At 39.6% G+C, this 24184-nt stretch overlaps 1 protein-coding gene across 7 annotated transcripts in view; it reads right to left on the bottom strand.

Moving 5' to 3' along the window:
* MAPK10 (mitogen-activated protein kinase 10) overlaps positions 1–24184 on the bottom strand; it is a 147178-nt gene that overhangs the window by 19687 nt on the left and 103307 nt on the right. For all 7 annotated transcript variants that reach the window (XM_071431538.1, XM_071431534.1, XM_071431537.1 and 4 more), the window contains 2 exons: positions 5122–5304; positions 2797–2921 (listed from right to left, as the gene is read on the bottom strand). In XM_071431538.1, coding sequence (XP_071287639.1) covers positions 2797–2921; positions 5122–5304 — 308 coding nt within the window. The remainder of the gene's footprint in view (positions 1–2796; positions 2922–5121; positions 5305–24184) is intronic.

The following is a 24184-nucleotide window of genomic DNA, read 5'->3' on the forward strand; positions in this document are numbered from 1 at the left end:
GAACCTGGCAAACAACCTATGTTAGACCTAAGAATTCCCTGTAAATCCAAAATCCACAGGTAAGCTCCAAACCTGTGCAAGGCCTGTTTCTAGCAGTGAGTATGATGCTGTTTCAGAGCTGTTGAGGGCTTTGGCTGTGTTTGTTTCATGAAGAAATTCTGTGGGAGGGCCCCAGCACTATTTGAGTAACCTCCTGTGGCTGGTGAATAGCAAATCCCACATCTAATAACAGCTCATCTTCCTCTCTGGGTCAGAGAATCACACTTGGCATTTAGGGCCACCCAGAAGAGTTTAATGCTGTGACACATTGTGGGAGAAAGGGTATTGCATTCCCAGCACTTCCCATTTGTGCACAGTGTTTGCCCATTAGAACAAGACATAATAGTTTTATTGCCCACACACAGTCTCTGAAAGACCATAATCTTTTGATAGACTTATAAAAAGGGACTGCAACTGTCTCACTAGTCTGCTTTTTCACTGGGTAGGGCTGTTTTATCTGTTTCCCTCACATTTATAATGCTGTAAATCTGAGCAGACACAGAGGGTTGTTACCTCCAGGTTAAACTTTGACACCAAATTCTCTGCTTATTCCCTGAGCTGGGTTCAGTGCTCTGCATTGTCTACTCCAGCACATGCTGACATTTAACAATGCTGCAACAGCTCACCTCAAAATTCCTGTCACATTAAATGCTTCCAGTTACCTATCCTCTCATGCTCCTGAATGAAATGGACACTGTACAACAGATGCCTGGCTGCTTTTGATGAAGCCATTTACTGGGGAGAAGCAGGAATCTAACTAGACAGCAGAAGTTACCCAATTCCCCCCTCCCCAGTGCTACACTGGCTGAAAATGGCATCTTGTTTAATACCTCTGTATCCTAATTTCTGTTATCCCTACTGTACAGGATTACTGATAGTGGGAGGAATCCTGTCTCATATCACAGTATAGGAAGAGAACTTAAAAAAATCCCAAAACATTCCACTACTAAACCTTTAGCTACATGATGAAAAACTTCTGTGTAAAAGTACTTATAAAGTATTACCAAAAAAAAAGAGTGCATTGAACATGGGCAGGTGCAACACACTGCAGGCTTCTAAATCCCAGTGGGGAAACCAGGAAAAATATGGGAAGTTAAGCATTATGCAAGTGACTAAGCATAACTCTGTCACTAATTTTCCCACTTCTTTATTGTCAGGTTCCCTGGCTGCACACTTGCAGGGCACTCTTTGAAAAAGCAGGATTGCCTCATAGAGTCTCATCATGCTGCAAATTCAACATTAATGAGCCACGTGGCCATTTTTAGGCTTTGAAATGTCATTCAGAGACTACTTTCTTTGTTCAGTTGTACCCTATTATAACTTCTGTGGTTTTATTCAGTACAGTCAAATTTACAGAGTCAGATTATTAAGTGAATAAGCAAAAGTATCTACCTCTCAAACAGCTAATTTGTTGGATGTTTCTAGATGTCTTTTAAGTTCCATCCCTGCTATAAATTTGGCAAGATCTAACAAAAATACATGAGATGAGTCATCTCCCCATTGCCCATGGCTTTAGGAAATATTTACTGAATTTGATCCTAACTCTTCTGCAACTGTAGCAGGGCAGATATCTCAGTGGAGTGCTTGCTGGAGAACACCCTTCTGAGCAAGAACAGAAAAACACCAATATCCCACAATGTATTTTTTTTCTCCAGAAAATAATTAGTAAATGACTTATAGCTAACCACTGAAGGTGGGTCAGCATGAACAGATGGATATTCATGATTTAATAAACTGTTCATTATGAAAAGAAAGTCTTCCAATTTAACTTTCCCTCTGAAAATGAGAGTGGCAAAATGAAGCCCTATAAAGTACTCCAAAATAACATACTCTGAAAAAATCTCATGTGCTGGAAATTTGATGGGGGTTTGAACATTCCATTTACTTTAGAAGTTTACTGCACTTTCAAGAACACAGACTGAATTGGAGCACATCACTAAACAGCAGTGATTTAATTTTACTAGGTCTTCATTTCCTATGGTGGCTAAATCAGATTTCTGAACCTGTTTTCATTCATTTCATACAGGGTATTACATAGAACCTCTCTGAATTTACACCTGCACCCATTATACCATACCTTTTATACCATGCCACTGAAGTGCTGACAGATTGCACTTATCCCTGTTAACAGCAGCCTCACCAAGGCTTAGAGAGGTGTCTAGAGCATGACAGGATTATAAGAAAAAATCCATTCCTGTTTGCACACAGTGTATATGATACTGTACATGGAACCATAGCCCAGGAAAACATCTGAGCCCCTACTTCATTTTATGGAAAAATTTATGTCCTGCTAGGATTTTTCTGAATTCTGACTTCAGGGTTTTTTTTTTTCAGAATTCCAACTATTTTTTTGCTTAATTCTCTTCCTCTCGACATATATCCTTGAACACAGACATAAAAAGTGATGTTTGCTGTCTTCCACAGGGAAAGGTTTGGAAAGAAAGATAGTATCTTTTGCCAGATTGAGTTCTATAGCTGAATAGGTGAGCTTGTGGATTCAAAATCCTTTCTAGAAGAAAGCAGAAAATGGCTTCATATGCTTGAAGTGTTTTTGTTCCTCCCATCTATTATCAGTTAATGTAATAAAGAGAGACATCCTGTCCCTACAGATCTCATTTCACATCACTCCCCAGACCACCACAGTCGCAGCATTGTTTCTCTCCAGCATGCTCATTGCTGTGCTGCTGTAAAGCAGCAGGAATCCCTGAATCCCAGTTGTGCTTGGCACGCTGAAGGGAGCAGTGCTGCCTCACTTACCGCCTCCACCTCTGCTGGGTCGTACCAGACGTTAATGTATGGATGCTGTAAGGCTTCATCTACTGATATCCTCTTGGCCGGGTCAATGACCAACATCTTTGATAAGAGGTCCCTGGCTTGGCTGGCTGGAACAAGGGAAGCAGAGAAACACAGAGTTAGTACAAAACAACCTCTGCCTCCAGAGAAGCCTCAGTAGGGGTAGGAAAAGAGCAGTGGCACAACCCTTTGAGAGATTGGTTGTGTATGTACCTCTGCTCCCCTACCTCCTCACAGCAAGAGCTCTTCAGCAATAATTTTAGGTCTGATTCATTAGAAAGGTGCCAAAATCAGGGCTGACACCCTAAGTTCCCTAACAAGCTTTAATGACATTTTACATATGTGCAGATTCCACACAGAGAGATGAATAATACCCTAAAAAAACCATGCTTGATGTGTCAGTGATGATTAGCAGGATCAGAGTACAAAAGTTCACATATAGTCTAAAATCATGGCATTACTAAATCAAGCCTAAAACTTACAGGCACTCTCAAACTACTCAGAAAAACATCCACACTTCTATGGATGTTTTAAAGTTTCTCACTTAACCTGCTGTGAGGCATGAAACATTTTAATGAGGCATAGAGATTAGGCTAATCTTAAGGCATCCCCTTAGAAGCAATAATTTCAAATCCATAGCCTTGGGGTATGGAAGTGTTTGGAACTGCTTGAGTCTTGTTTGTCCTGCATAATGAAATTTAAATTAGTGGTGCACATCATCCTGCACTACATATACATACATACATACATACATATATATATATACACACAAACATTAAATTTTACATTGCAGCATTGATTTATTTTACCTGATAATATATTCCATTGTGCCCATCAGGCAAACAATGCCTGATCAGGCAAAAAATGCCTGTTTGCCTGTGGAAAACAAAGCCACAACCTCAGCTTTATATTACCCAAATGGATTTTTCCTAGTTGGAATTTGTAAAAAATATAATACCATCTTAACCCACACGAAAAAATTATATCAACATATATTTCTGTTATTATTGGTATTATTAATATGTAGTGTTCTAAGGTCTTGGATGCTCAAAATTATTTGCTGTGTAAGTGAAAAAGATAATGAAAGGAAAAAAGTTGCAAAGAGCAGTAAGTGCAAAGATATTATTAGGTATCTCATCATACATGGATGAGTATCTAATTAAACCACTAATATTACATTATATTTAGGCACAGCATGAGATGATACAATGCTGCACAAGTAGGGATTCCTGAATGCACTGTTTCTTGCTTCGTGGCTATATCTTCAAAACTGGCATTCAGGATGCTCAATTGTACCCAAAAGATGCTTTCTGTACCCAAAAGATAACAGCACTGTTTGACAGTCATTTTTATTCATTAGCTGCAAATGCAGGAAAATTCCATTATTCAATCGTGTTGTGGTAGGAGTATAAAATTCTGTGTATCCAAAAGCATCTGCCCAGACCTCTCCCCTTACTCCCAGAGCCAGGACAGCAGCTGGGCTATGAAGCAGTTGCTAACTGGAAGAAAATTCTGGGTCGTGTAATGACATGCAAATTGCAAGCAATTGAAAACCATTAAATGCCAGTGTGGTGAGTGCCTCCAAGGACTGGAATGGTGCAGAGCCAGTACACAGCACAGGTCCGCAGGGGCTCCAGGGCTGCCTACTAAACACACAATAATCACTCTTTTCCATTGGAGGTTAATGCCCCATTCAAGTGAAAAAAATACTTCAATATATGATTAAAATCATGGCAATTTTTCTTCTACAGGGGGATATTAGTTAGTTTTCTACTTCACATATCCCACAGGATTTTTCAAAAGGAGAAATCCACCCCAGAGGATACTAAACCTTGGCTACTTCATTTTGGCTGATGTTGATAATATATTTGTATTTTCTAGTAAAGGCAGAGCTATGAGGCAGGCATTTGGCTGAACTGGTATTTTTCACTTAAAAAAAACCAGTGCAAGTACTGAAATCTCCCAATGGAAGTTCAATTGTTCTGTTGTGTTAAAAGTTCAAGAAAAAGAGTAAAGGAACACCTCAATTCATTGCAGCACAGGATCATCACATAGAACACCATGGGAATATTCTCAGTGCATTAATGATTATGTTCCCTTGGCTGCCCAGTCACCAGGATCTCCAAAAACCATTTCCAAAGCCTGCCTTTCAGCTGAACAAAGCCCATGCAGTCACTGGTCTGCAACTAACTCCATTAAATGGAGTGCAACTAGAGAGAAGAAAAATTGGAAAAGCCTTCATTCCACTGCAGCTGTTGCATATGAACCAAGTCCCTTTGTCAGACATACCTTTGAGTTTGTTGTGTTCTGAGTCTGCTGGGAAGAGAGAGTCTGGAAAAAGTTTGGGGAAAGTGAGGCCAGCGTACTTGGGTCTGTTCTCAACGTAGTTCCGTACTGTTGGCTGCAGCTTCTTCATGAATTCTGGACACGGTGTTCCCAGCTGCTCAATAACTTTATTCCACTGATCAATATCTGAACAGCAGTAGTTAAGGGAAACAAAATGCAAACCCCCACATAGCCTCCTGACATTTCTGCTTGTGTTCTCTGAGAATCCTCAGAGTTACTTCACTCTCCTCATAACATCTTTACACTCACTATTTTTCCTTCTCACTATTCCTCCAGGTCCAACAGCCTGCAAAGGGAAAAACTCTTACACACAACTTCAGGACATTGTGCAGTTCTAAAACCATGACCACTACAGAACAACACACAGATTCTTCTCTTTGCATCTACACTTGTTACCTTTTTTTTTTTTTTAAACTTGAAACGCAGTGACTTGCACTCCCTTTTTTTACATTCAGATAATTGTCACTACTTCAGCTTGGAAGAACAACATGTGCACCTGCCTCCCTATTCAGTCTGTGGAGAGGGAGACCCAGCTGGTTTAAAGAAGCTCTGCATAGGACAAAAATCTTCCACTCATCTGCTTTGCACTTTACTGTCTCCAATAACTTCACTAATGCTAATTTTTCCAATACCAGCCAACCAGAAACCCCTCAAAAACAATTTGTTTGATTTTGTAAGAACACACTGGGACTTATTTTCTATTGACAAATGATGCACAGGTGTAGACAGATGTTTCTCTTTAACTGAGAAAGTGACAGTTACCTTGCTAATCTGATACTGGCTAATGGGAAACAGGCTCTAATGCCTAAAAAGAAAGTGTATTACAGGCATTTCCAACTGAGCTTTTTTATTCTTGAGGTGTTGATATTTTAGATTTCTTGTGCTAACATTTAGGCACCTGATGGGTGTTATGTAGCTCTTTCAGCCACGTTCAGAACAAGATTGACTGTGCCAACAAAAAAGCAAATTATCAGTAGCATCTCTACATCACACTAATTCACAGAGCTAGGAATCTGATGATTACATGGGGAAAAACAAAGGAGGGTTACATGCAGCTGTGGGTACACTGATGCTGAGAAATATGATGAAGGGAGTTTTGCTGAGAATACACTGGAAAGAAAAGGTTTTTAAAAGACAAACATTCAAAGCATTTCAGCACAAAGATTTCTTTTTTAAAAAGTATTGTTATTATTTTCATCAGTATCATAAGTGTGGAGGAGTTTTCCAAATATTAAGACAGATAACAGAAAAAGATAGTCAAGCAAAAACCAGTTCTTGGTTGCAGTAGCAATTTCAGATTTTAAAAAGCATTTCATTTTAGAGAAATGAAAACAGTATTTTCACATATCTTGGAAAGTAAAGACAGACTTAATTTGGAGTTACCTGAACTATCTTATTTGAACAAAATAAAAAGCTAATAATTCATTTAAAAATTGCAGGTTTACTAATCAAAAGTTTTTAAAGGAATGAAAATAACTTAAACATATGCTTTAAGAATTCTAAAATACTGTTTTAAATTGTTTTCTTTTCAGCTGAAAAAGGTTGCTAGAAATAGGAGCAGTCTGGAAAGATTTTTCTGAATACCTCTTATTTTTTAAACTAATATGAATATTATATACAAAAGCCCTTCCCACACACACCCCCTGTAGGTTGTATGTAGCTTATCTTGTGTTGTCCATGAAAAATATCTTCTTCTCAACAGAAAACTAAACAATTGCAACAACAGTAAAGTTATCTAAGACTACAGCTGCTCAAAGAGTAGCCTGAATATTTCATTAAATATTTCATTAGAAAATAAAGTGGTTTGACATTTTAAACTTCTGTTCAAGTCAAGACGCCTTAGCGTCTGCTAGCTGAACTGCTTCAGAAGCAGTTCTCTGAGGAACTTGAGAATACAGAGTGTGCAAATGCTTTGCAGAGAAGAACAGAGAGTACAGAAATGAAGAGGCTGTTAGTTATGCCAAGAGAAGCTAAATGGGTGAGAGTGCCAAGCTCTAAAATCATCACTGGAAGCATTACCTGTGCATGTTGAGTGGAGTGTTTGATAAACAGGGAGGGCCAAACACAGAACTTGCTTCAAAGAAGGTCACCCCTGGACAGAGCAGGTGAACCATCTCCCAGGCATTTAGTGAAGGCCAAAGGAAAACTGATCTTTGGGATCACAGAATTATGTGGGACTTGGACACACTGAGGGGAAGATGTAGTAAGATGCCCTAGACATGATCAATAAAGGAAAAGGGGTACCAGAAGTTCCCATAATAGGGCCTATGTGATGGGAACCACCTTCAGTGGTGACGGAGAAGGGAGAAGGAAAGCCCACAGACAACAGATCAGCTCCCACTGCACACATTTCCTCTAAGCTGACAGAAAGGCTCTCACTAAGAGACAACACACAAGCAGACTACCACCCACAACTGGGACATGTTGAGATGGAGCCATCCCTGCAAGAACCAGAGCCAAAGGAAACGGAACAGGCAGAGCCACCGTGTCCTGCTCCTTGACTGGACCTGATTTGCAGGATAGCACTGGACCTTTTGCAGCCCTGCTCTTACCAAGAGCCAAAAGGTCAGGCTTTATGTCACAGCAACCCTCAGGGACTGATTCTGAGTAATGAATGTTCTGAATGGGTAATTGTGCTTCTTTACTCTATTTTTTCTGACTTATGTTGTTTGTACACTGCCAAAACCCTAAAATAAAATACATTCATTTTCTCCTTAGATACATTTACATGTACACACACACACACACACACACACACACAAACTGACATGATAGAGCACTCAGGACTGTGTTTGTCCTGATCACAGCAATAACAAAACCATGCTAAGTGAAAGCAGTTAGGTAATGTTTTAGTCAGATGGACAGACACATTTTCTCTCTAGTAATGGTTGTCCCCTTACCTAGACCTTAAAACCACTGGATTATATTCTGCTGGTCCAGCTCCATTTCACTGCAATGTTTTATGCCGTCACCACATGTGATGCATCTGTGATACACTTGGTGATGAGAAGTTGTACTTGTCATGGTATGAGATTATAGAAAAGTCTTGAAAAACATCAGAGGTCTACACATCAAAGCAAAGAAACAGCTTTCTCTATCTGCCAGTCAGCATTAGCTTCAGCAACTCTTCAGGAAACAAATGTTACCACAGGACAGTCCTAATATGAATCAAAATCTACGGTAGGTGACATTAATCGATAGGAAATTGTAACTATTGATATTATTGAAAAAATGGTACCGAAAGTTAGTGATCACATAACTCTGACAGAAGTTTTCCAGAAAAAAAAAAAAAGAAAAAAAAATCCCTTAAAGAACAAGAAAAAAAGAGGACCCTGTTTTTCCACTTGAAATTAAGCAAATGTTAGACAGACCGAGTGTTGGAAAGAATTCCAACCCAAAGCTCTGGAAAATGATGGAATGTCTGCTAAACAGCTATTTGAATCAGTTCATCTGTCCATTGCCCTGAGCAGGATCAAGGAAAACGTGTCAACTATTCAAAACAGCATCTGTATGATTTAAGACAGAAGAAGGGGATCTAACCTGGATTTATTAGCTTGCCTCTGGCATTAACAATATGGCATTTAGTAGCTTTAAGAGGGCCACACAGAGTTACAGCAAAGATTTAAGAAAATAGATCTAAAATGAGTAACTTCTGAATTGAGGTTTATCACTGAGTCTTTGGGTTGCCTCAAGCTCACCCATCACCTTTTTTCAGCTTCATACTCTCCTAAGGATTGTTCTGCTTTGCTTTCTAAACACTTGGCTATTTATTTGGAAAACAACACAAAGCTGAACTGCAGATTAAGTGACATGGTTTTCTAAAGCAAAGGCATAAAAATTTAATGGGAAAATAATATTGTGAATTAACAATAAAGCATTTCTTTTGGAAAAAAAAATCAGATTTCACTGTAAAGTCATCTATTTAGAGACACAGGCTGCAAGTGTACCTGTATTTATTTTTTCTGTGTGCATTGATGCAATATAGTTCAAAAGCATGGATTAAAAAACAGTGTTTTGTTCATTCAGCTGTAAACCCCAGATAAATGAAATTCCTGAAAATTTCCATATAACTATAAGGAAATTGAGTTTGGCTATAAGAGCAAATTTACAATACTTCTCTGTCTCAATCAGAAAATATTAAAAGCATTTCTACAGTATACAAAATAGTTGCTTGTAATTAAAAAAACAATTTAGACAACAAATTATTGTCTCCCTATCTAGCCTCAAGATCACAACAATTTTTCTTTTTCCTTCTCATGACGTGTCTGTGGAAATCACACTCTTTTTTGGAGCAAAAAATTGTATTTTGTTAAGTTCAACAGCAAGGTTTTGCAGGAGTTACTGTTTGCCTTAGGATGTTTCAGTTGTACTGCAATACAAATAACTTAATCTCTCATGTTTGCTCATCTGAAAGAGAAACCTTTTTCTGAAATGCTCCTCGAGCAGTATCAATGGACTGTGATTTGGGAAACAGGAGTAATTGTGCCAAAATGCCGTTTGTAAGAGAGCTGCTGGAATTGTGCTGGACAGTGGTGGTGCTGTGGGAATCATGCTCCTCTGCCTGGCACACTGGGCTGCTCTTGCTCCACCTGTCCAGCAGCACCTCTGAACCAGCTCTGCTGTGCAGGAGCAGGATTTGCTCTTTCTGGATAAATGTGCTGCTTCTGGACATCATTGAAATGAGGACATGTCAAATCTTGCTTTTCTTAAGGTAGGTACAATGAAAACAAAACAGACACAGGATGTTTTGTTTGTAACAGGCAGACAGGGGAAGATCATCTCTTTTCAATCTCAAAATCTTGAGGGAACCACCTTGCTAATTGTTTTCTCCTTAAATCTGCATATTCCACCAACAAAAACTAACTGCTCCACTTCAGGCAATTTTTTAATGCTCATAACTTGTCAAATTTAGAATAATTACTATTAAAAGCTCTGCAGTTCCCTCCTCAACACCAAATTGTGGCAACAACTGCAAAGATGATAGGGCAAATTTTTTTTTCATTTTTAATTGGACCTTTCTTTTTTAAAATAAATCTGCTAAAAACGACACTAACCAGCTTCACTGTGGGAGACATCAGTGTCACATTCATATTTTTTCCACAGTCCCACAATTTACACATTGATGCCAACGCAGTTCACAAAAAAAACCCACACAAAAGGAATTGAAAATGCTACCATCTGACAAGACAGTAACTATAAAGCATTTTCTGTTCCAAGGTGAACACTTTGAGAAGAATGTGGCATTTGTAAAAATTAGACTGCAACAGAAAATACTGTGCACTGTTCAGAATAATAATTGCTATTTATATGGAATAACAGAATGTGGTGATAACAGTAACATGTAGCACAAATAAATTACTTAAGAAGATTACCATTGATCATTCAGGAGTTAGGAGATAGCAGTGTTCATTGTGCTGATGCTATCATTAACGTTTTCGAGGCCCATTTGTGGCTCCTTAACTAAAATTTTTAAATACTATTTTTTGGCTGGTATTTCATTCAGTTGCTGCTCATCTGCGCTTACACAGCAGCAAGCAAATCATAAAATCATTGTTGGAAGGGACCTTAGAGATCATCTCATTCCAAGCCCCCTGCCAAGGGTAGGGACAGCTTTCACTAGGCCAGGTTGCTCAAAGCCCCATCCAAGCTGGGTGCTTGAGCACTTCCAGGGATGGGGCATCCACAGCTGTTACACCACAAACATGTTACAGGTAAAAAGCCATAAAAGCCACCTAGGAGCTGGCATAGGAAGTAGGATCTTACTGATACAGCACAATCCTAAAATGTTTCTGTTTTTACTGTCAGTGAAGTTGATATGAGCTCAGTTTGCTTCTGAATCTCAGGTGTACCAGCAACAACTTGGATAAGAAATCAAGAATAGACTCCTCAAGCCCAAAACATAGAAAACAGGTTCCTGGAAACTGTGGGGCTGCTTCTCTTCCAGAATCAGGAGAAAACAGAACCATTCTGTGTTTTCATTTGTGTAATTATTCAAAAGTTCCTTTTGCCCTTTACCAGTGAGTTTTTACAATTAACAGTTACTCAATTGCCCAGTGTTTAAGGAAGAACAAATTTTGGCCTCAAAGTTCAAGAATATTCAACAACAACATACAACATTCTATATATTCATGTATCTATCAGTCTATATCTATCTCTACCTATCAGCTCAGCCACCTCCAGCAACCCTCAGCTCACGAATACTTCATGAATCTTTTTCATCAGTTTTATCTCTACATTTCCTCTGACTTCCAAGAGCGGAAGCTGTACACATCACTCAAAGGATGGAAAGTCAGCAAAGAGAAAAGGCTGAATAAAGAGAGAAATAAAAAAATATTCATGAGAAAATATAATAAATATGCAATAGAGCAGTTATCAAAATGTATGATCTGAGTTGTATTATTGGGCAGGAGCAAGTGTTCTCATTTTCCTTGTATTTACATACAGATGGCAGGTTTTCCAAGATAAAATTATAAGCTGTTAGCACACGGCCAAAGTTCAAACAATTTGTGTTTAGTACAAGCATTTCTAAAAGAGTTACATTGCGGTATTGAAAAAATTAAGTGGGCAATGGATAACCTTTCATCCATTTAATAGTGCTGGGATTGGATTTTTGTAGCCTGGGCATTCATTTTTTGGTGGTTTATCCACAAACAGCACTGTTTCCATGGAACCACTGCTCATTCAGCATTATTGCTCACAGAAAAAACACACCAAAAAACTACTTTTCAAATAGAGTATAATTCTCATCTCAGATTCAAAGCAGAATTAATTTATTGTGCAAATACAAAAAGCTGCTTTTCCTAATGAGTTTATGATTTCTAACTGCCACTGATACCCTGAAAATCAAAAAATGTTGTTTCTCTTACTGTTGTAACCTTTAAATCTGTACTTGTTTTAACAGGTAAGACTACAGTAGACTTCCGTGCAAAATTTCTGCAGGCTCTATGTCTTTTTCCATCAGCTCAGACTTCCTGACAAAGAAAAGGTACAAAAAATTAGTTCTTAGAAGGTTTGCTGGAACAGTTTCCAATAACCTGTTCTCTCATGTTTTCAGAACAGTCCCTGCATCTTCTGCATAAAGCAGAGAAAGCTTTAGGGCAGTTTTTGAGATCTTTGATGCCTGAGAAAATAATTTTGCCACTAATCCTAGAAAGTACAAACCCATATTTAAAAAAAAAATTATGGCCTGTGCTATACTGACTTGTGTACAGATATTGATGGACTTTATGGATCATTCTGACTCAATACAGCAGCACTGGTTTATGGGACCTTGACAAAGTTATTAGGCAAAATATGTATATTGAAAAGTATTTCCAGAAACGACAGTAATTTTTCTGCTCTGTATTTCACCAGCAATGCAGATCAATTTGATGTGACATTTTTAAGTAAATTAACTCTATGCCTGCAAAGAATCTATCAAAAGGTGAAACTATTGTTTCAGAACATGAGCCTTGAAAAGCAGTTTTGTTTTTGTTGAAATGAAATGACCAGAATTGTGGATTTAAAAAAAAAGAGGTCCTTCAAGAGTATTGATGGCTTACATGTATTTCTGTCTATTTTCTTCATCTCACAGTGGTCATGTTCTTCACTTTCTGAGCACTGAGTCTCAGCTCAACTCCTTCTCAGCTGAGGGAGTTTCAACTCTGTGAGAATCTTTAATGATGTTGGTTATCTTCTGAAGTTCAGCTATCCTTCCTGAGCTCAAAAACTGTTTATCTCCTGAATTCCACAATATGGCTTTGAAGCTCTGCCCAACATTTTTTCAGCAGCTCAGCCGAAGTATAAGCTCATCAAATCTGTTGATGGCTGGAGAACTTCCTCTACAAACACATCTGCTGCTGCACCTGCCACTGGCTGAAGATTTCAAGAGCTCTGATGTGACTGATACCTAATAACTTCAGGGAGAAATTTCATATAATCATAGACCTGTTTAGGTTGGAAAAGACCCATAGGATCACTGAGCCCAGCTGATAACCCAGCACTGACAAGACACCACTAAAGTCCACTGAAGGCTTCCAGGGCTGCAGCGATCCTGCACTGGTGGAGTTTGCAGTCCTGAGGAATATGAGTCAGGTGAAGAGTAAAGTCAGGACCATGAATTTTTGGAAAGCAAATTTCCAGCTGTTTAAGGAGTCTGGAACAATAGGACCCTGTGGGAAACTGCCCTCAGGGACAGGGAGCAGAACAGAGCTGGCACATATTTAAGGACGTTTTCCACAGAGCATAAGAGCCAGAAATCTCCTTATCCTTCAAGCCCTACAATATGCATGGCATGATTGCAGCTGTAGAATAAGGTAGGATAAGACTGCATAAGCTTTTGCAGATATATACTAAGAGCAGCTGACATCACATCTCTCTACTGAATACATACTTGTTTCCCTGAGCTTGTCCAAGTACAGGATTTAAAAGCACATTTATCCTTGTCTGCCCAAAATGCCTGCAGTGGCTAAAAAAAATGTGTAACTACACTTTCACAGCTCACCAGAGGACTAAGGCACCTTCTTCACTCCTCCAGATCATCCATGCAGCAATGAGAAAAGGTTGACAGTCTCCCTCATGAAATCTTGAGAACAGGTGAACAAGAGTCAGACTCAGGTACAGCCAGCTTATCCCATTGTTCCTGAGGCAACACAACACACCACATCCTTGCTCGAGGCACAATTAGGTGCAAGCTTCATGCTGATTGCTTTTTGAAAGCAGAACTACTGCTGCCAACATTGAAATGGAGTTCTCATATGAAATTAAAAAAATAAATAGGAAAAATAGAAAAAGCTGTAGCACACAAATTAAGTGCATCACATGCATACACCACAAATGGTGGAGAAACAGTAAAATTTTGAGGATCAGTAAATACCATGAGGATTTTGGACACTGACAATCATTCTTCCCAGCTGGGAGTTTAAAAGACAATAGAGGTGGGTTCTGTTCTCAGCTTCACCCCAGTGATTTCAGTGAATTCAGATGGATTACAGGAGTGGGACAAAGCAGCCGCCTAGCAAAGCACTCCACTCTGCACTTACTCAGAGGCATTTTCTGCTTTTCTGCTTCTGAATTTTGATACTGAAATTCTTAAAGTTAGCTGAATGGACTATTTAATTGTATAAAGTGTAACAGCATCAAATGACCTGCATTCCTTAACCACTGGAAAATGGCAAAGAGTAAATTGTGCAGTCAAATATATGACTGACAGTGCATTTCTCATGAATATTCAATCTTTTAGCTCCAAAACTGCTTTTCATGGTTATTTATGCATAAAAATTGACACAAATTAGTATTAAATACTCTTCAAAACGTAGTGTGGATGTGAAATTAAACACTGCCTGTTAAGAAAAATTGCTGATAGCAGATTCTGGTACACTGCCAGGCTTAACCCATTTTATGTCAAAGAGAAAACTTTTTTAAAGAAACGGATGTTTAATTACACTTGCTCCTGCACTTAAACACATCCCTAAGTATGCTGCCCTCGAGCTCTGAGGGCTTAGAGTCCCTGCTGATGGAATTATCCAGCTGCCCAACTCCATCACTCCTCAGAAGAAATAATCTTTTTTACAGCAGTGCTAAGCATTTTCTGTGCAGGTTTAAGGCAGAGGATGGCACGAGGTCATGGATCTCAGCAGGCTGGGTTGGAGCTTGCAGCTTCCCAACTGGCTTCCAGCTGCACAGATGGGCAGGGGAGCCAGAAGTGCTGAACCCCTGCTCGTGGCTGCTCAGCAGCAGGGAAGGGGTGTGGGGGATGGATTTGGAGATGGGGTGGCTTTGAGGAGCAGCCTGAAAGAAAGCGATGGCATCGTTCTCTGTCCATGGAATTGGCAGCCATGGAACAGCAGAAGAAAAGTAGAGAGGTACAAAAAACACAGAGCAAGTTTAGCAATGTATCATAAATAAAAATGAAGAACGTGAACTCAATTACAGGCCAATTCTAAAGAAATCAGCAGCTGGTAATGACAATTTCTGTGGAGTTATTGCAATAATAGATGGTACACAATGCTTTGATTATAGAGGCTTTGTGCAAGTTCTTTTTAACAAGTGTGCAGCTGTGTCAAAGAAACCAGTTTTTGAAGTGCTATTTAAGACATATTCAATTCTTTTTGGACTTATTTGGGTCCAAATATCTTTAAATGCTAGCTTATAAAATGTAGGTCTATGAACATAAAGCCAGTTATGACTACATCACTGAGGGATGCTTAAATTTTTGACTCCACATTGACAGGAAATAGAAGCACAGCAGATCTGGAGCTCAAACTGGTGCTAATGATTTCCATTAACACACAGAAGGGAAACATTTACTTTCACATAGGCAGGGCAGATGTGCTCCAGATCATCCAAAGACACAAGGAAAGTGCATTGCTCATTTCAGTATGGGTATGCTCACCCTGCATTTTGGACAAAACACAAGTTAGAATCTTAACAGGCAAGGTTGTGAAAATATTAATGATATAATTACCTGCTTTCATTTCTTTAATGCTCTTCAGATGATACTTTTTCCACATTTTGATCAAAATATTGAACCCTTTAAAATGTAAATGAGGTCAGAAGTGCTGAAGTGAGCTGGTAAGTGTGTGCATATACACACACAAGTGTACCTGCACACCTACTCAAAGAAAGTTACATAAAAATTAATAATGCCTGGAAATTCCTCTGTTATCTAAGTACAGAATTTAAAATATAGGGAAAACTCATACACAGGCCATGTCCATTTCTCATATTCATGATCCTATGGACAGTAAAAGATTGGAGTTAGATCAAGCATGTACTGATCTCAGTTATTGTTATACACAAGGAAGTGTTCCACAATCTGATAAATACTAAAGTGCTTCAATAAAGCATGGAACAAAATAAGAAATATGGCTGCCTCAGCCCTGAGTGTAGAATGGTCTCTAAGGAAAACAAATACATTCTTAGTCTGCTTGTCCACTGATTTAGTGTGTTTATCTGTAAATCACTTCTTGTTGATGCCAAGAATATATTCTGCTTTCACATAATAGTTCCATATTCTTAAATAAAAGATGGCAGACCCAAATCCATTACAACATTTCCCAAGAAACATCCAGACTTCTGAGTCATTAAATTACTACCAAGTGATGATTTTAGTCTTGGGAAGAAGCTGTGCCCAAACTGAAACCATTTCCTACTTTTCTACTTTAATAGCACCTGAAGAGCAACCAAACAAAGCAATTAAGCAATTCTATGAGTCTGTAACAAATAAGCATTTCTATGATTTATGTCTGAGTATCACAGAGATGCAGAAATGCATGTGAAACACAGAACCTCTAACATCTCTCCCTGAGGTAAGCAGTGACTCGTGCCTCCCTTTCTACCACCTTTAAAAAACCCTCACTTGTGCAACACACCCCTCCCAGACACATACCACCAAATTAATAAAGAGACATTCATGACAACAAAGCTGTGGTCACTGGCTGCAGAAAGCAATGCTGATGAGCTGTGTGGGATGCTGTTTTCCATCTCCTCGTGCTGTACTTACTGTGGCTTTCGCCTAAGGCCTTTGCTGAGAGGCAGTAATGGTTTGTTGACATTTTGGCTCGCAGGGATTTTGCAGTGGGACTTAAGCCAGCTCTTTAGGTACAGAACAGAGGTGTGTCAGCACTAGTCTAGTGGGAAGGGGCTGGAAGGGAAGGGGTTGGAAGTACCTACGGGGGCCAGAATGGCTGCTAGGAAGGATACGATCAGTGCCAGGAAACAACACAGCACCTTTAATCATTTCTCCCATGATGCACCCTACTGACCACATGTCAACTGAAAACAAAAATGAAATGAAGGTAAACAAGAAAACAGGAACAGAACAACAAACAAATGAGAAGACTTATCCAATCATGCTATAGCACAGAGCCTGCAGACACAGAGCTGCCTCTTGCTCTGGGCGGCTGCTTTTCTGCCTGAGCACACAAGTTTCATGACAACAGAGCAGGTCTGAGAAAAATCAACTCCAACAGTTTCCTTTACCCCAGTGAGGATGAAAGACAATGCCATTAAATACAGAAACCCAAGTGAGACCCGCGGCTGGCTACTGTGTCATAATAATACTTTGTAATTAAAATTTACCAATTAATTTTGTCTTTTTCAAGTTTTCATTTGTATTCATTACCTAGGTTTATGATGCTTTGTCTTGTAAATGAATGCTGGTCTCTGTATTCAATAAGGATATGCAAATTGCTATTCCTTTATCATTCCAGCTACCAGAGATCCATGCATATTTTCACAAGCTGAACTGCCAGAAGCCACAAAAGGAACTTGGGTCCTTGTGAAGACATATCCACTGCTGATTCAGGGTTATGAATAGAATTTTTGAGATCATTCAACTCCAACAATGCTTGCTTTAGGGCCTGTTGGCTCACTTCCAGCAAATCTCAGTGAAGCCAGCAGTCCATCACAGGGATCTTGAGAATCTCATAAGATTTCTATTTGCCATGATAGGAAATGGTGATTTCTAAATAGGCCAGTTGAGACACAGAAGTGCTAAGCTGGACCTTCTGCAGAAATTCAGAGAAAATCGGGGGCCCATTTTGCTCCTACAGGGAAGAGCAGTTCAGCTGGGTCAAACAAAGCTCACCACAATTTACACTGGACCACAAGATGAAACTCAGACTCCTTATATCCAGCACAGGATTAAGGTGGCATTTCCCCCATACTGATTCCATGTAACCACATTACCTCTGCTGTCCTTGCTCTATGATAAGTCATAGGGCATGAAAGCAAGCACAGGGACAGACTGGTGTCTCAGGGCCAGGAACTGGGGAAAAAATAGGAAAGCATCATGCTGCTTGGTTAAATTTACTCTTACAATTTCATATTCAGCAACAGTTTAAAGTGCATTTGACTTTGAAGGCAAATGCCCTATTTGTGGAAATCTTAACATGCCTGGGTCTAAGGTTCCCTTGTTGCTCTATTTAGCATATGAAAAGCTTCAACACTACACAATAAATAAATCAATAAACAAAAAACAAAGAACTAAAGAAAAGGCTACTTGTTTGGAAGCAATAAGCAGACCTAGAGATGCAAATTATTGCTGCTTTCATCACAAGCTAAATGGCATGCAAAATATCAGGAAAAGATAGAGCAAGCAGTTGTTTGTTCGTCTGTTATTAATTCCTTTTTCTTTTCAGAGGCTGCCTCCTGACATCACTGCTCTATGCTATGCTCCAGAGGGCACACACACAAGTTGAACTAGTGCCTTACTAAACTGCAAACCGTGTAAAATCAGAGATGATTATTCCCCTCTGTGCCTGAGGTTTTGGGAAGGAAGCTCTTTGAAAATTTCCAAACCAGAAGGAGCAAAGATAAACACCTAAATATAACCAACGTCCTTCTTGACTGCTGCCTGTTTTTCACCTCCTGAGGCAACTAGAAATAAATCAAAGTGGAACCAGGATCTGGCTGCATGTTAAAAGTACTTAGTTGGAGGTTAAGAATTTTAGCACACATAGCAGCAGCTGTCAGAAGACCCAGTCAGGGCACTGAGACTTGTGCAAAGCTGCAGAAAGGACTGCAGAACTGAGATCTATGCCTTGAACCTCTGCTTCACTTAGTCCAACATCAATCCAGATGTTGCAGTCCAAGTAATTTCACTCATACAAGCATCTGAAAAAACCAAGCACACCACAATCTCTAAACACCTGCATTCAGCTCCAAAGCACTGAAAATTTACACCTGGTAAAAGTTTTTTTGTTCAAATGTGAGTAATCACAAATGCTGGCAATGCTGCATTAACACATGGAACATCCCTAAGCTTTAATCAAGGGCAGGCTAACTTCTAGTGACAGACCTCTTCATGATTCAAAGTAAAGCTTCAGTTTAGCAACTATTTGCCTTGATGTTTTTAAAATCATGTGAAACAGTGTTAAGGAATTTAACCTACAGCTGTTCAAGACTCTCTGAAGTGGAACTGTTGGGATTTGGGTAGCCCTTGATGGGAAACCCACTCGCCCCTGGAATATCCAGGTCCTGGATTACCAGGAGTAGGGGATTTTTAATGTGTTCAGAAGCTCTACAAACCAGATTACTGCACACTCTGGAACACATGCTTAAATGTGTACACATACTTCAGAATATGAGTAAACTTGCCAAGGACACCAAATGCCACCCTGGCATAGGCAGCTTGAACAAGTGCTCACCAAAAACCAAATGCATGTGGCTACCTGAACAAGGGAAAAAACATTTTAACCATACAGAAAATCTTCTCTGGGCCACCTCCTGGTTCTGATTCCCCACCAAACAGGTACTTCCTGACCCAAATGAGTGCTTGTTCATCTTTCTAGATTTCAGATTCCCTCCAGCAGAGATGCAAAAGGGTCAGGAATTGTAGAACTACCCAAAGATGCTTCTATACGGAGAGGACCCAAGTCAACCTTTCATAGAAACCCCCCTGATAAATCTACATTCTCCTCCTGCAAAACTGCAGGTTTCTGGGACTTCACAAAACAGTGAGAGGGAGCCCATAGGGAGTATCTGTAACTGCCCTTGCCCAAACTCCCACTGAGGGGGTTTTTCAGTCTGGCACTCAGTAAGATCTGACTGTCATTCAATGAAAAGGGTGACATTCAAAATGAAATTCATTAAATGCAAGCCACAGGACACTCCAGAGACCAGAGATGCATGCATACCTGAATGAGCTTTGCTATCTATTCCAGCCTTATGGGCTGGTTCACACTTTCTTCCCAGAGCACTACTGAGAATACCAAACATTCATGTTTGAAACAGCTCCTGTTTCCGTGATGCAGAAATCGCCCCTCTGCCAGCTGAAAAAAGATGTTCACCTCCCTCAAAACTAACTGAGGAAGATAATGACAAACATATTAATGAAGCAAATCATGACACCTGATTTTACTTGTGTAACTGTAGACCAAAATATTTAGTCCACAACATTGCTTGCCAATGGCTAAGGTGCAAACTCCAGTAAAGGCAGCTGAGTATGCCTATGATAACAGGGAGCTTCTCTCTCCAAATTCTCCCAAAATGGACAGACACCTCTGCTGGGCAGGACCTTTCTTTACCTCCATCTCTGTTTTGAGTACTCCTGCAGATCTGTACTGATGTCTGCTCTGAAGAACCATTTCTAGGCCCTTACTTGAATTTTTAGCATGAAAAATATAATAGCCTGTATTGGATGCTGTACCTTTTTTTAAAAGTTTTTCTGTTATTTCTATGCAATAAAAAAAGGGCACGGTTTATAAAAATACAGGGTAGTTTTCAGTAATACATGGGCAAAGATGCTTTTTTTCACGTGCTCCAGATACCACAGCTCCAGACCTGTCAATGTCAAGGAAAGTCTGGGATGTGTGGCACTCCCAATGATCATTGTGGGGATTGCTCAAACTCTTGAAAAGGATTAAAAACCTCCCCAAACCACCAAACCCTTATCTCCCTCAATTCTGGCTAAGTCATGGCAAACTCCCAGTTTTGTGACATTCCAATCCCCTTGCTGGGACCTTGCTGAGATAACAAAACCCTCCCCTTTGTGCTTGTATTTGTTATATGCTTGAATTTCAACATGTTTTAACAAGGGCTTGCCCAGCATGGTATCAGCTCAATCCATTAAGATTTCCTGAGAAAGTTTTCCCTTTCTAATTTGAAACACCATTTTTCACATGATATTATGAAAACCTTGATATTTCTCAGTAACAGTAATAAGATTCCTAAGTGTTTGAGCAATTGCCTTAGTGACTTCTAATTTTCTTCTTGCCAAACACCATGGAATACAGGTGCTCTCCTGACAGATGCTATATGGAACCAAAAGGGAATTGCCACCATTTTACAAGAGTGAGGTTTCGAACCAACCTATGAATTTCTGTCTTTTTTTAAACTCTGACCCAGTGGGAAGCCTGCACTGGAGAAGGCTCCTGCTTCTTAGGCTGCAGTGCCAAACAAGTGCTGAAAAATGACTGTTAAAAAATGACTGAAAAAGCCATGGGAATCCTGAGCAGAAAGCTCAAGCATGCATGGAGGCACAAGGGATGACTCACACCCTCCCCTTTCTCCCATCTTCTTTTGGATATATCTATATTTAAAAAAAAACCCAAAACCATCACAGTAAGAGAGACCTACAGATAGCCTTGCCAAGGAAGGTGAAACACACCACCCTGTGTCTAACAGTCCACAGCATTGAAAATCTGTTTTGTAGATCCTGCATTTCCTAGCTTCAGGTTCTCTTTTAGCTTCTTTTACATTTTGATTTCGAAGTATCTCTTCTCAGGTCTCAAAGACTATTCAAGTACTCTTGTGTTACTTCTTCCAGCAGGAAACTCACAGGTAGCCTCTCCTGCTACAATACAAACAGATTAGCAGATCATTTGTATGTTTTCATATCTGGAACAGGAATCACAGAATATGCTGAGCTGGAAGGGACCCATCAGGATCATCACGTCCAACTCCTGGTCCTGCTCAGCACACCCCAGGAGTCACACCCTGTGCCTGAGAGCTTTTTCCAAACACTCCAACTCTGTCGGGTTGGTGCTGTGACCACTGCCCTGTGCCAGTGCCCAGTCATCCTCCAGGTGAAAACCTTTTTCTGATATCCAACCTAAACCTCCCCTGACTCAGCTTCCTGTGATTTTGAAGTTGTTCCAGTTCTTTATTTTGATCCTGTCCAAATAACTGCATGCTCTTGACAAAAGGCACTTCAGTACTGTTTTGTCCACATGTTCTAAATTCTCTGCTCAACTGTTCCAGTCTGTCTCAGCTCAATTTAGCACAGCTACCATCAAGAAATAAACTGACTAATGCCACAGAAAAAAACCCCAAAACATTTGAGACCATCCAATTCTCACAGGTGCCAGAAAACTCGATTAAAACTTGCCTTGGTTGAAATTCATGTGAGGCAGCAGTACATCCAGAAAACCTTTAAGGTGAGTGATGGGAAACAAGCAGTGGATCATCTTGACTGTGGCACCTGGGATCCAGTCCAAGAGCCACTCAGATGACAGACAGCATGGGGCTTTCATGCTAAGTGCAAATTACACTCTAATCTGTTGGAGTATGCATATCTGAATTTAACAAAAAGGAGAAAAATGGCAACAGCCAAATCATCCTCACATCTACCCTGAGACCTCTTTGAAACAGGCCTCACCTCATATGAGCAAACTTTAAGACAAATCCTGAGTCTAAAACCAAATACCCAGGGAAGAATAATCAAGGTCAACAAGACCCAAATTTAGCTATCAATGCCATCATAGCTAGCACACACTTAAGCAGCAGGCTAACATGAACCAGCTGATCCCACCTGGAAAGCCAGGCCAGTCACTCTTAACAGTATCTTTTAAATAATCCTGATGCTAGTTGCTGGTTTTGATTTTAAGACAAACTTGAAACAAGTAAAGCAACAGACTGCACTTAACAAAAATGCAGAAGTTCTTATTATGCTGTAGTTTAAGAAACACCCAAAAATGCCCTCAAAACACTAAAATACACCTATTAATCAATGCAGATCAAATGCAAAGATAAATTCTGATTATGAGTGGTGGAAAGGCAGCACCTTTTCCTAAAAGACTTTCTTGATGAAAACTCTTTTTCTAAGGGAATAGAACACTTTCTGTCAGATGTCACAGAGCATTTCTTAATCCCACCACTCTCGAAGACAGCTGGTGGACAAGGGAATTTTTGAAAATCTGGCCACAGAAAACATTAACTCTATCTGTTAATGCTGACTTCTCTTCATAATTCCTTTTGGATGTTCATAATTACACAGAAGAAAGTTGGAATTTTTCTCTCCTCCTGCTTTAATGATATTTTCTCTTTTGACTGTCTAAGACTTTAAGCTACTTGCAGTAGGAATTCTGTTCTCTATATTTAGGGTGGAAATTCAGGCCTAGCCAAACTTAGGACACTTGGCTATTATCACAATGCATTTCTATGGCTAAGTCACTGTTTTCCTTTGATCTGCTGAAGGACTCACAAGTGAAATTGCTATAGTACCGGCCTCTGCATGCCTCCTTCTTTTCAGTACTGAAAATAAATGTTCTGATCACTTTATTTTCCCCACTAAGTCATGTGTGCCTGTAGGACATCACTGTGGAACCTGGCAGCTCAGATCTTAATAAAACTGTCTCACCTGAAAGCATTCATTTTAAGTTTTCCCTTCTCTTCAAATAAAAAACCAGAAATACATTTCCAATCCTTAAACTGAAATCTTATGAGATTTTGAAGATGTTATTACCTAGAGCTGAACCAGCTTTTGGGAAAGCCCTGGGGTTTTCTAACATTTCCAATGGCATCCAAGAATTTGGGCACTTTTTAGCTGCTCACATTCTTTCCAATTTAAAGAAAATGGAATAAGCCTCAAAGAAACACTGAGCAAGAAACTCAGAAGTGGACTACAAAAGCTTACTGGAACTTGCCAGGAATATTTTGGTGTGCAAATCCATCTGGAAATGGATTGAAAGGTGGATTTCTCCTCGAGAGGGTCTGATTTCTGACAAGGAGGTTTCCCTGACAGTATTTTGAAATGTCTGCCCTAGCTGAATAACAAGGAATAAAGGTACCTGCCAGGCAATTTCTACCCAGTACTGTCCAGGACACTGGAGGCTGCTCTTGTCTGAAAACCAGCTGCACTCTATCCAGATTCCAGAGCTTTCTCATAGCAGCTTAAGAGAGAGTTTCTTGTTTATGTAGATGAGAGTTCTGAAATTAATTACCTCCATGTTTTAATGTCCACAGACTTTAAAAATGCAATCTAATTTCAAGTCAGCAGCACCTGAGTGCAGTGGTAACTCAGTGGGATGATTTAGGTGAGATTAAATTTTAAAATATTTTCTTTCCATAAAACATGGCAGCAGCTGAGATTTTTTTTCTTAGATGTATACTGTGCCATACACAAATGTTCCTCCTTCAGACTAGAAATGAGTAAGCTCATATTGATCGCAAGTGCACACAGTAGACTGTCTTCTGGATGATTAAAAATAACTGGTACTTTTGATTTCTATACAGACTTGCCTCTTCCAGATAGAAAACTCTCTGCTGGAAAGCCCTAAGTAGCCCAAGGGAAGTATGTAATGTA

This window comes from Agelaius tricolor, unplaced genomic scaffold, assembly GCF_023055355.1.
Source record: "Agelaius tricolor isolate 1412-34295 unplaced genomic scaffold, bAgeTri1.0.p SCAF_8, whole genome shotgun sequence".
NCBI lineage: Eukaryota > Metazoa > Chordata > Aves > Passeriformes > Icteridae > Agelaius > Agelaius tricolor.